General features: G+C 32.3%; 1 protein-coding gene across 4 annotated transcripts in view; it reads left to right on the top strand.

Moving 5' to 3' along the window:
- SPAG16 (sperm associated antigen 16) overlaps nucleotides 1-13,224 on the top strand; it is a 755,650-nt gene that overhangs the window by 29,848 nt on the left and 712,578 nt on the right. For 3 of the 4 annotated variants that reach the window (XR_002779953.1, XM_023529787.1, XM_011358650.2), the window contains exons 7-9: nucleotides 143-260; nucleotides 4,036-4,101; nucleotides 6,231-6,300. Coding sequence is in view for 3 of the 4 variants with exons in the window: in XM_023529787.1 (XP_023385555.1) it covers nucleotides 143-260; nucleotides 4,036-4,101; nucleotides 6,231-6,300 (254 nt within the window). In the remaining variant the exon portion in view is untranslated. The remainder of the gene's footprint in view (nucleotides 1-142; nucleotides 261-4,035; nucleotides 4,102-6,230; nucleotides 6,301-13,224) is intronic. The other variant, XM_011358649.2, reaches the window with a different exon arrangement.

The following is a 13,224-nucleotide window of genomic DNA, read 5'->3' as shown; positions in this document are numbered from 1 at the left end:
GTTGTGTTGACCTTTAATATGGTTATTCATTTTTTACTTCCAGTGCAAAAAACAAAAAAGAAAAAAAAAAAAGGTTCAAATGTTAAATGGAAATCACTGATTTAACTGAATTACCCTTTAAGATGCCCTTTATTTTTCACAGGTTGAAGTTACATTATGCATCTTATGAACCAACAATAAGGGTGTTACATGAGAAGCACCACACTTTACTGAAGCAGAAGATGCTGACCTCCTTACAAAGAGACAAAGCAGTCGAGCAGGTAAAGAGACTGAAAGCTACCTCAAAATTATTTTTAATAATTTGTTTTTTTATGTTATAGGTAGAAATAATGGTTTTGTTTCTAAGATAAATTTAAAAAGGTTCTCACCAATTTTCATGTTGTAAAAAAGATTCCTTTGGAAAGAGTTAGAAATAGTATTTTATTCATTTTAAACCTATAAAGATTATTCTTAAATATTATTAAATTAAAAAAAATTATAGGAAATTATTGAAGTATAGTTAGAGGAAAAACAATCAGACATTGCAGTCAGACAAACTTGGGTTTAAATGCCAGCTTTGACAGCTATAATCATGGACCTTACTTAAGCATGTCGAACTCAGATATCTCATACATAAAGTGTAGCCACAGTAACATGCCTTTTACTATTGCTGTGAAACTTACATGAGACAATGAATAAAATCTTCCCACAATATACTCCCAAATGAATATTTGGCACAATTAGTTATTGACTCAGTTTTCAGTCATTTTTTGCTACTGATACCCTTTTCCATTCTTTTCATTGGCCTAGGTTAGGGCAATATTGAAGAACCTCTCACACAGAATTCGAGAAAAAGTAGAAGTGTTCATGGGCCACATTAAAAATATATGACAGATAATTAGAAAATATAAAACTGCAGCTACGCTTAACATTCTTTTATTTTCTAGAGTCTCATTTTTAGCCAAACTTTCATAGTCTGCCAAAACTTGCACAATGGTTCTATTCTTCCTTGAATTATTTTATTAAGATTCTTTGTGCTTGAATTTTAATTTTGTATCCTTGAATGTCTGCAGTGTATTTCATAAAATGAGTTTGATAATAGTCTATATTCTTATGGCATTATATGTCAAATCTTTAGAATTTCATTTCCTTTCTAGTTTTCATCTAACTCATCCCCCAACCTCCCAACAAGAGGCACAACTCTACATCTTGGTATACTGTGAGCTAGATTCAGGTCGTTCTGACTTCTTATCTTGCTACTGGGCCAGATTAGACTTTTGTTACCCATCTTATTCTCCTTATCGCCCTAGTCTCATGCTTATCTCTCTGTTACCTTTCCCCAGAGAAGAATTCATCAGTGACCTGACTTACATTCCCAAGTGACTACGTGTACTTTGGCAGCTCTCACAGACCACCCAGACTGAGTTTCACTGTCCAAGGATACCAGCGCCTTCCTGGTGTCCATGCTGGCAAGTGCCTATACTCCCCTCCAGATTGTTAACTTTTACATCTGCAACCTGGCCAGCACTGGATCTGTCACTCATACTCTGTATGATTAGGGCTAAGTGATCTTCCTGGAAAGAGCAGTAGTTCCTCTCTCTAATATGAGGGAAATTTCTGAGGTTAGATCAAAGGTCATCTTGAGAACATATTTAGGCCACATACAGTCTAGATTGCTCTTCACTGGTTGAGTTAAAAGAGCTAAGGATTGGGAGTGGTAGGTGTGAGTCCCAGCTGTGCTGCAAAGTAGCCATGTAGACATTCAGGTCATTTTACGTATATATCTGCTTTCTCTCCTGTTAAACAGAGATAAACTTAACTTGCTTTATAGTTGATATTTAGCTAAAATGAAAACATGTTTAAAAAATTAAAATTGCTCTTTCTATGAGGACCTGTTGAATTTTACAAACTACTTTCAGATGCATCTTCATTATCTGGGAATTATTTTGTCCTTGAAACCCTACTCCTGCTGAAGGCAAAAGCAAACATAAGCTGCTGTTAAAAACTAGTCAGATCTTTCTGGTTTAAAACAGTCTCTTTGAGTTAACACAGGGTGTTTGAATGTCACATTAATGTTTAGCTTAAACATAACTATCAGTGTTAATTTTCTGCCTTCAAATGGCATCCTTTTCTCCTCATTCTTTCCTAGGTGGTTCCTAGAACAAGGGCACTTATGTATCCATAAAGCCTGCAATCTACATGATGTCCTTTTGCCCTTTACTTTCTAGTGTAGTGTGACTGGTATGGTCATATTCCTGGTGTTGAGGTACATGATTCTGGATGTTCTTTTGAGTTCAGCTTCCCTAGACTGTTCCCTGAAAAGCTAGGAGCAAGTATAGGTTGTACTTAGAGTATTCCTGAACTATATGGCTTTATGTGTCTTTTGCTTCCAACTAGCTTCACTTAGATTTTTAGTTTGACAGGTGAACCAGATCACTCAAATCTTACCCTCTTGCTTTTTCTTCCTGTTAGGCACAGAATGCTTTATGCTTCTTTGTTCTGTTAGATGGGATATCTTTCTGTTCTCATCTATGTTACTGGTAACTCTACACCCCCATTTGTCCTAGTAGTCCTAATTTATACCTGTTGTCACAGAGTATTTATTAATAGCTTTCATTTTATCCTAAAAATATTCAATTTAGAAAATACTAATGTGGAAATTCTAAAGAGTTCATTTCTTGTTATCTAAAAACACTTAGGATTTATAAGTAGCTTTCCTCTCTCTGTCAAATCTGCTGTTCAAGATGGTAGATTGACTATGATTTGAGACAGTCGGTTTGAGTAGGAGATGTTGTCTACCACCATAGGTTTTACTATGGACAATGCTAATACTGGACATTCGGATGCTCTTTTAGCTCTGTTTTAATTTTATCAGTGGAAACTGGATGTAGCAGCTGCCATTCTCAAGATGAATTCTGTGTTGTAAATGATTCCTCACATCACCAGATTTTGTTTAAGATCTAAAATTGGTGCCCATGAATGATGGAGCCTATGTAGTATTGTTAGTATCCTCGTTACAAGAAAGGCTGGTAATATCTGATATCTATGGTGAAAGATGGGACTCATGAGTCACTAAAGCCAAGGTTCTGAGTGACCAAAATGACTATCAGTTATCCCTTACATCGGTCTAACCCTAGGACCAATTAGCATATTCTTTAAGACAGAGAATATAATCTCAGTACTATCAGCTCTGTCTTTGGAAAACAAACTAAGATGACCATTTTATGAGCTGAACCTTTTTGGGAAACCTTCATACAAAGAATGATTTCTTACCAACACAGTCTTTTTTTTTTTTTTTCTTTTCTTCTGTTGGAGCATTCTATTAGGTATACCATGGGTAGACAGCCATGGATTAGCCTTTTAACTTGAATTGAGTAGTGTGTCATGAAGCTGTAGAATGAATTTATTGTGAAGATATATTGAAATATAAGTGAAAAGATATTAATATATATGAAAAGTTCCTCTATGATCCAGTATGAACTATATCACTTTTAATGCTTATTTCTTCATTATGTCTTTCAGTGTTGTGCTGATGTAGTTATACTCTGAGAATTCATTTCTAACCAGACTTTTAGGATGTGAGCTTAGAGTAGTAAGAAGTATCTTTCTATCTGGATTCCTAATCATCACTTCCTTAGAAACCTTATTTTAATGAGCATTGAGCTCATTATATTTCTCTTTAAAGATTATAGACCTCTCAAATACCTTGCATGAAACAGGGTTAGAATTTATAATTTCTAAATGCCAATCAGTTTGTATATAGAAGAGTGAAAGTATGATGTGAGATGACAAAAATTTGATAAATGTTTTCAAATTCTTTTGGTTAATAATAAAATAGCAACTTTTATATTCATTTAAATCTTTTAGAAAAATCTGTAATTTATTTTAATTTCTACGAATGCCCTAAATTCTGAATTAGAGCTTCATCTTTGAAAAACGATAAAACTTAATTATTTGTTAGTATGCATATGTATAATAAATTATATTTTATCTTTTTTGGATCATGGGGCTGCAACGCAGGAGATATTCTGAAAAATATACATATATATTTTCTAGGTCTGTTGGCTGAAAGGGTCTAGAAGCGATTGTACTCCAGTAACAACGGGTATATCCCGTGCTCAGGTATCTGTTTCTAATACTATTCTTCAATAAAAGGAGGGAGAAAGACAGAGAGACAGACAGAGAGTTGGGGGAGGGAGGAGAGAGTGTGAGAGAGAGAACTCAACCAAAAAAAATGGGTACGTCAGAGAACAAAGGAACAGTTGTGGCCACCTACAGAAGTAGATGGACTGGCAACCAAATTTAATTGAATATCAAGCCTGATGATGCCATACATACACCAAGAGGGTATGAAAACATTTATTATTTACATGTTTGACTTCTCTAGGGAGAATAGCACATGCCTACCATGTAGGTTTGAAATGGCAATAAAGCAAGGAAAGTAGACTGGCTTGGGGTTTTTATTGTGGTTAGGATTAGGGGCCAGGGCGAGAGTTCCCATGTGCAAGGAGAGACTTGTATTGTTTGACTTTTCCATTGGTGCCAAAGGAGGGAGCATCCAGGCCTTCTCAGCTTGCCCAGATATGGGGCACAAAGGGAAGTGGGTGGGGTGAGGCTTAAAAGCTGTTTTTTAGCAGTCAAATATCAAAAAATGGAGTCAGATTAATTAATTACAGGAATCATTCTGAAAGAGCTCCCAATGGTCTAATTTGGAACAATTTGAGCAAGAAAATAATGTAGTACTGGATTATAATTCAGAGTACAAAATAAATGTCTATGAGTTCATAATCATATAGATAAATGGGGGAGGAAAAAATAAAAGGGAGAAGAAAAATATCTTTTTCAAAGAAGAATCTCAAATGGCATAGCTTTCTTTCAAGGAGGTAGAGCTTACTGTTTAGTCCTGCCTGTACTTAATGACTTGCTTCCAAAAGTACAGTGGAAATGGGGAAAAAATAACTCTACAGTGGAGAAACCTGGTAAATACAACTTAAGGAAAGTGATCAAAGTTGATAATTATCAGCATTTAATCATGGTGATTAAATGTACCCTCGATGTTATGTGCTAATAATGGCACTTCTCTGTGGCCTTCCTCTCTCAAATCTATAACTCCAATTTAACCACGAGAAAACCTCAGACAAGCCCAAATTTCTGGACATTCTGCAACATATTACTCACCAGTACTTCTCAGTGCACAATGACTTAATGTAAGGTCATGTCCTGGATGGGATCTTGGAACAGAAAAAAGATATTAGGAAAACATTAATGAAATTAGAATAAAATAGGGACTTTGTTAATAATGTTGTATCAATATCTGTACATATTTTGTGACAGATATGCCATGGTAATGCATGATATTAACGGAGAATAGAGTGCAGGGTGTAAAGGTACTATATTTGCATATTTTATGTAAATTTCACACTATTTTAAATAAGAGGAGCATTTAAAAATTTTATAATTTGCTTGGCATTCCAGAATAGATATAAATTTTTTACTTTTTTTTTACTCAGACATTTCATGAGCACTAATCTATAGGTTATAATTTATTATCTATTGTTTTCTAATAATAAGAAATGTTACTACTCAGTGAAAGTAGAAAAATGTATATATCTGTATATAATTAAACAGATGGTATTTTGCATTGGAATAATCATCTATAATGAGAGATGAGATATCTTTTTAAGGCAGGAATTTTAGTTTAAGTCTATTGTTTAGGAAATATAGGTGAATGGTATGCCATTGAACTAATAAATGTTCTTAATTATAAGTTATGTTTAATAAAACAAGGAATGTCTGTGGGTGGGAAATGAGCCAAGAGTTTTAGGAAAAACAACAGTTTCTTCATTTTTTACTTCCCAACTAATACCTCATCTTTTATGGACGAAAAGATGAATTAAGTTGTTGTGAAACAATATCAATAGAAGAGAAATCTCTCTCGAAATGGAGATATGAATAATTATTATTCAAAGCGTGCAATGAGTATTGAGTCCAGAAACTATGCTGTAAAATAAATGTTTCAGATGCTTACCCGTAATGGATGCTTAATAATTGGTTTGTGGAATTGAATTTACATTTAAACGTATGTTTTTTTTTGTTGCCATTCATGTTTAAAATTTTTAGATACATAAGAATTAATCTAATACAGATGAATATTTTTTATATTTTGTAATCAATATTTAAACATTATATTTTTAAACCTTTTTTGAGTAATTTAATATATAACCCTATAACTTTTGGACTTTATTTTTTAGATTTCTAGACATTCAGCAACTGCAAGGCATATGGAACCACAGCAAAGTTACCATTCTCCTGAAATTAGAGGTAAAAGTAAAATGTGGTAAAACTCTAATATCGGTTCGTGATTTCTCAACCTTATAAGAGCTCAAAATTGTAGAGATATTTAAAAGCGAATAAATGGTGTTATAACTATTTCATAAGTTAAGATGTTAGTGAAAAGACTAAGAGGAAATATAGATATGATGCTGTATAGATTAATTTTAGAGAAAAATATGAGTAAACCATAATAGGAGGATTTCTTCTTCTGGCTATGATGTGAGTACCTGGTAGCAGACTAACCTTCTCCCCATAAATAACTCTAAAACTAACTATATATATGAGGCAACTACTTTTAGACATTGGAAAACAGCACAAGTTACAGAAGGAAAGTGACAGAAGGAAAATTTATAAGTCGAGCACCATGGCTTTGTGCCTGGGGAATTCTCCATATTCTCTATGGAGATGGAGAGCAAGAGGAGCATGGCAGTCCTGCATGAACTGAAGGGGCAAGTTGTTGAAGCAGCTAGAATCTGTAGGAAAGGGCACCAGGTAAGAGGATGCTACAGTGAGCAGTGGCCCAGTTTGTGAGGCAGTTTACTGTGAGTCAGCTGGCTTACACATGCAAGACTGAGACTTATCACAGAGGGAGGGAGAGTAGATTCTACAGGACTAAGATGAGACCAGGGAATATAGAGACAAAGCAGTTATGGGAGACGTTGGAGCTCTAGCCACACCTGGATGAAGAGTCCTCTTTAACACTTTGGTAACGCCATATTAACATTCATAATCCTGTATTCATCAAATAAAACCAAAAACAAAGCTTACAGAGAATTCCTAGAGGAAAGAGGGTTTAGATTTTGTCAAGTTAGAGAACCTTGAGAAATATTTATGGCTTTCCATGGATCCACCCTAACAAAACATATAATTAAACCTCAAAATTCAAGTTGATGATCAAAAAATTAAACTGCCTGCCAGAACAAAAATCTATACCTTTCAGAGGAAGACAGTTGTCCAGAGTCTTTATAATCTGTCATCTATATAATTAAAATTTTTCTAAAAACGTTATAGAAACAGGAAAAAATGATCTACAATAAGACAAAAAGCAATCAATAGAAGACTACACTGATAAGGTCCAGGCTGGATGTAGCATATAAAAATGTTAAACAAGCTATTTGCAGTATGACCAAAGACTTAGAAGAAAATATGACATCGATCATTGAAGAGACAGGAAATCTTGGCATATAAATGGAAACAAAAAAATAAAGGAAATAGAAATTCTAGTACTGAAAACTAACTAAAATGAAAATTTCATATTTCACAACAGATTGGAGATGACAGAAATATCAGTAAATTTTAAGAGTCAATAAAAATAATCTATTATGAAGAATATATAGAAAAAATACTGAAGGAAAATTTGCTGACTTAATATACATGTAATTAGAGTCCCCAAGGAGAAAAGAATGAGAACGGGGCATAAAAATATTTAAATGAAAGATGACCTAAAATTTTCCAAAATTGATGTAAAACATCAACTTATACATCCAAAAAAAAGGCAACTAACCATGAACACAAAGAAAGTCATGGCTAGATGCATTATATTCAAACTGTTGAAAATTTAAGTGAGAAAATTTCGAAAGCAGCCAAGAGAGCAAAAACATACAGGGGAACAATAATACAAATAAAGGCTAGTTTCACATCAGAAACAATGAAAGCTGGAAACAATGAAATTTTTAAAATGTGGGAAAATTTTAACTCAGAATTTTACGTACAGTAAGAGTATCCTTCAAAAATTAGAGTGAAATGTAGACATTTTAATGTAAATGAAAGCTGAGAGCTTTTGTTGCAAGCTATTTTGAAGTACAAGAAATACTAAAGGATTTTCTTTGGGCTGAAAGAAGTATGCCAGAAGGAAACTCAAATCTACAGAATTGAATATAGAGATTTAGAAATGTTAAATTCCAGTTAATTTAAAGAGCGAGTTTTTCTCTTCTTAATTTTCTTAAAAGAAAGTGACCGATAAAAATTAGGTAAAGTTTATAAGGTATGTAAAAGATAAGAAAATAATTATGGGGTGGTGCAGATGTTTTGTATCTTGATTTTGATGTTGGTTATATGCCTATTTAGCTTTGTCAAAACTTCCCCAACTCTGTACTTAAAATGTATGCATTTTATTGTATGTAAATAATACCTCAATAAAGTTGATTTAAAAAAGAAAGATAGGAAACTCTAAAATATAGAAAGACTGAAAAATGGTGAATTTTCTTAATAAGCCTAATATCCTGTTATTTGCAGATGACTATTCATTGTGTTCTCTAATTAAGGTTTAGAAGAAATATGTAGCATTCTTATGTTTAAAAAGTTTTTCTTAGCCTTGATTCAGTATTTCCTTTTTTAACATTTTTATGTTAAAGAACTATCAGTTATACTCACTGATGCCTAAAGAGATTGTACACAGGGATGTTCAATGCAGTCCTATCTATAGTGACAAAACAATGCAAGTAGTCTTTTTTGTGTGTGTAATAAAATGTTATTTTATTTATTTTTATTACAGTTAACAAAATCTAGTAAGTTTTAAGTGTACAATTCAACAGTAAGGCATATGTTTTGCATTGTGTGTTAACTGCCCACAGTTAGATTTCTTTCTTTCACCACGTATTTGACCCTTTTTACCCCACCTACCTCCCTCCTCCCCCTACCTCCCACCCTCTGGTAACCATTAGTCTGTTGTCCATATTCATGAATCTCTGTTTGTCCTGTGTGTTGCTTTTAGGTTTATATCCCACATAAAAGTGATACGTGGTTTTCAAGTGAATGTTTAAATATAGTTGACCATACAATACTAGAAAGTCTTTAAAAATCATACATAAGAAAGTGCTCATGTTATAATGTTAATATATTGTTAATAAATAAAAACATGTAGTATGAGGGTGTGTTTGTTAAATGATTGGAGAATGCACAACAAAATGTTTACATAGTTTTCTACATTTTTTGCTTAATACATTCAAATATGTATGTTTATATCAAAAAATTATTTGTTTTATATGTAGATAACTTTTAAGAATATAATCAGATATAAATATAGAAGGATGGTATGAAACTATCATAATCTTAGAAACTCTAGCTCCCCAAATGACCAAAGATTGTGAAAAAGAATATAGAAAAGGCTTAAAGGTTGAGAAACTTTGTGCATTGGGTTGATGCTTTCATTAGTTAACCTCTAATGCTACATTCTACCCTAGTAATTTACAATTTTATGTGTTTATCCTTGACATCTCTATTAAAATAAACTGATGGTTTATAGATTACTCCTTTATGAAATCATCTCCTGGTATGTAATATAATTACAAAATGAACACATGTTTTTCTAGACTGACATTTATAAATTACTTTGAAGATGAAGTTTGTAATTATATTTTGATCTGTGATATTTTGAAGTGCTTTTGTTCAAAAAGAATACATTCCCATTCAACATGAAGAAATAAGTTCTTTTAGCTGATTAATCCTAGTTACCTGAATAAAACTAATTTCTTAAATTCTGTGCTGAGTAAGTATTGTGCTGCTCGTAGACATGCACTCTAGATTTAGATATGAGGCTTGCAGTGTCTTTTCCTAAGCTTCTGGTGTCAGCATTTGGCTGTGTGATCTCAGCATCTGTCATCCCTCTGATTGCCTGATCAACTTGGAACCTTACTTAGCTGGGACTGTAACTTAAAAAGAAGTCGACTTTATTGGTTAAGTGGTTGTTCTTCATAAAGCCTGTTGTCCGTAACAATAATTTTCATATATTTAATATTCTCCCTCTTCAAGTGCTTGTTTTAGTTTAATTAAAATTTTTTTTTAACTGTCTCTCTTTCTGTCATCCATATATTCATCCATTCATTTATTTTGGGCAGAGATTGGTTTGGCAGTAGAGATTCTTCAGATTAAAATCTTATTCATTGTATAATTAAGGAACAATGAATTGATTGTCATTTACTCTGAACTTTGGGAAAAAGACTAATTAATATTTAATTCATTCTTAGGGAACAAGACAAAAGTTGGACTCAATTGGAGTATAGTTATCAAAGAATTTTAAACATTACATTTTTGAAATAAAGTGGCATGCTAATTTTAAAATTACAAAATATATTTAAAATGTTAACCATAGTTGCTGCCACCCAGAGAGACTATTATTAATACTTTAGAACTCAACTTTCTCAACTGAAAATGTTTTTAAATTGTACATTTATTCTTGTATGGTGTGTAGAATAATAGACAAATTCCTAAGAGAAACTATGAAATGATGAATTATTATTGACTAGATATTTGAAGTGACAGTTTTGTATTATGTTTTTCTTACTATGAAAAGTAATCTGTATCAAATATTTATAAGAAACTACACAGAAAACACTTTAGTATTACATATTATGAGATAAAACTTTTTGTGCAAATTACTTAAAATTATTTCAAAAAGTTTGTGAACATGCTGGTTTTGATTTTATGTTTGTTAGTCATTAAATTGTATTACTTTGGTTTATTATAAGGTTACAATTGAATGTAGTAGTGTCTATTTCCAAAGCAGGTTATAAAGATACATACAATTATATTTTAATACAGCTTGTAATTTATAATAGGAAATTATGAATTCAAGATGAACAGCTAGAAATTGGAAATGTTTGATGAGGTGAAAAACTGAAAGCTCGCTTTAGAGCTTCACAGAAGAAATAGATATCATATGTAGTAAACAAATTATTTTTTAAGGTTTTTAGTTTAATTAATTTGTGCTTTTATGTTGGGCATTTTGTTGCTGTTCAAAATTGCATTACTAGATGCTAGTTTTGTATGACTGTATGGAATATATGGTCTAGTTTATTTTATTTTTTATTTAATTTTTTTTCTGGTATTAGAATTTCGTACTTTATTCTCAATTCTCAAAATAAACCATGTGATGAGTGTCGATATTGTCTTTACTTTTACAATATAACTTCTTATCTAAGTCAAATATATCAGAGTAGGAAAAGTTAGAATTCTACAAGGTGTACTATGAAAACAAGAATCTCTTCTTCCTACGTATGTATCCAATTTTTTGCACTCCCCAGGAGCAGCTATTTAAACTTTTTTAGATATTTCTTTTAGTATTTAACTATATATTTCTTCCTCTCCCCCCAAAAATGTTTATACAACTAATTTTCAATTTTCAGTCTTGGATGTTGTATCTTGACTTTCTACTATGGAAGATGAATATTCAGATCTTTCAAGCTGCTCTCCTTTTGACTATGCACATAACTGCTAGGTTAATATTCTATGTTTGCATTATTATGTCCATGTAAATATGGACAGCTAAGCCATGAGTATTATATTCCTGGTATAACTTGCTCTTTTCCTGAAGTTAATAATTGCCTTTTATTTATTTATTCATAGACTTTCAACTAATCTTATTTGAACCTCACCTATACCCTCATTTTAGGGCTACCTGGCACCTCTAATTCCAGTCTTTCTGCAGTTGTGTAGTGTGAAGCAACTTGCTTCTTTCCTTTCCCTACTTCTAAGGTTTTACTTTTCTTCATTCTGCTAAATCAATTACTGCTAATCCATTTGCTTTTTTTTTTTTACTGTTTTATTTTATTATTTTTATTTATTTTTTATGGTTAACAAAATCTGATAAGTTTTAGCTATACATTTTAACAGTAAGGCATATATATATTTACATTGTGTGTTCACTTCCCATAGTTAGATTTCTTTCAGTCATCACATATTTGACCCCTTTTACCCGTCTTCCTCCCTCTTCCCCCCTACCCTCTGGTATATGGTCTAGTTTAGAAAGAGATCCTATCATTTCAAAAATAACATCTTCGCCTTTGCCTCTGTTACCTTTTTCTGAATTCCAGTTAGATATATGCTTGATCTCATTTTAGCTTACAAGTGTCCTAATCTCTTAGATATTTTCTATTTATATCTCTGGTCTAAATATTGGATAATTTCTTCAAAACCTCTTTTTCCCCCATAAAATAATTCTCTTTTCAGCTGTTTACAAGGAAGTTTGGGACTGGCACAATGTAGGTACTTAACTATGTATTTGTTAATTGAACATATTCATGCATTTCTGACATTTAACCAGGGGCCTGAACATGTTTAGTTAACATTGGTTGAATGTGTGCATACATGAAGGAATGGTTGAATGAGTGAAATTTAGCACTGGAGGTACAATAAATACAGTTTTTGTAAGTGAAAATGTGTTTTTGTTTGTTTATTTGATGTTTGCTTTATTTCTCTATTGTATCTTCCTTAAGATGTTGATTGTGCCCAAGTAACATTGGAAAACTGCATAGTGACAGTTAGTACTATAGACCTTGTCATTATTGACATGCATGAGATGATAAGCGTGAGGATGCTGGGATAGAGACAAGGACTTTGCTAGTATATTACTAAACATTAAGAAGTGTTATATGGAATTTGAGATTTATATGCACTTAACCATGAATGTAACACAGACTTTAATGTTTGAGCCTCTCATTTGTTCTATAAATCTTTGTATAAGTAACTGATGTTTGTCTGATGGAGAGCATAAATCAGGTTTAGTTGTTCTTCCTACATTGAGAAATAATTAAGAAGTGTTATTTCTCTGCTAATTCCACATACATTCTGCAATGTTTAGTCTCGTGTTTTAGTTCCAAATGTTTTATTTTTTCCTAAAATATTATTAAAGTGTGAACTATTATAATTTCATTTTGCTTATGGAACAACTATATGTCATAAATCAAATGTTTTTTGGTTTTCAACTTTCATTTTTTATCCATACCATTTTTTTCGTGCTTTTTATTTTACTTCTCTTATGAATTCTTGCTTAGTAATGTTTTGCATAATACCTGAGATCTGCTCGTATTCCTAAAACTATCTACTGGAATCCTGAGTTTCTACTTTCTTCCTTGTAGATATTACTGTATAGATTCCCCTCATATATAAAAGGGAACAAAAGGTAGTGACCTTCAC

The sequence above is a fragment of the Pteropus vampyrus genome, unplaced genomic scaffold (assembly GCF_000151845.1).
Source record: "Pteropus vampyrus isolate Shadow unplaced genomic scaffold, Pvam_2.0 Scaffold42, whole genome shotgun sequence".
Taxonomy (NCBI): Eukaryota; Metazoa; Chordata; class Mammalia; order Chiroptera; family Pteropodidae; genus Pteropus; species Pteropus vampyrus.
The sequence above is the reverse complement of the archived record's forward strand: the minus strand, read 5'-3'. Positions and strand labels throughout refer to the sequence as shown.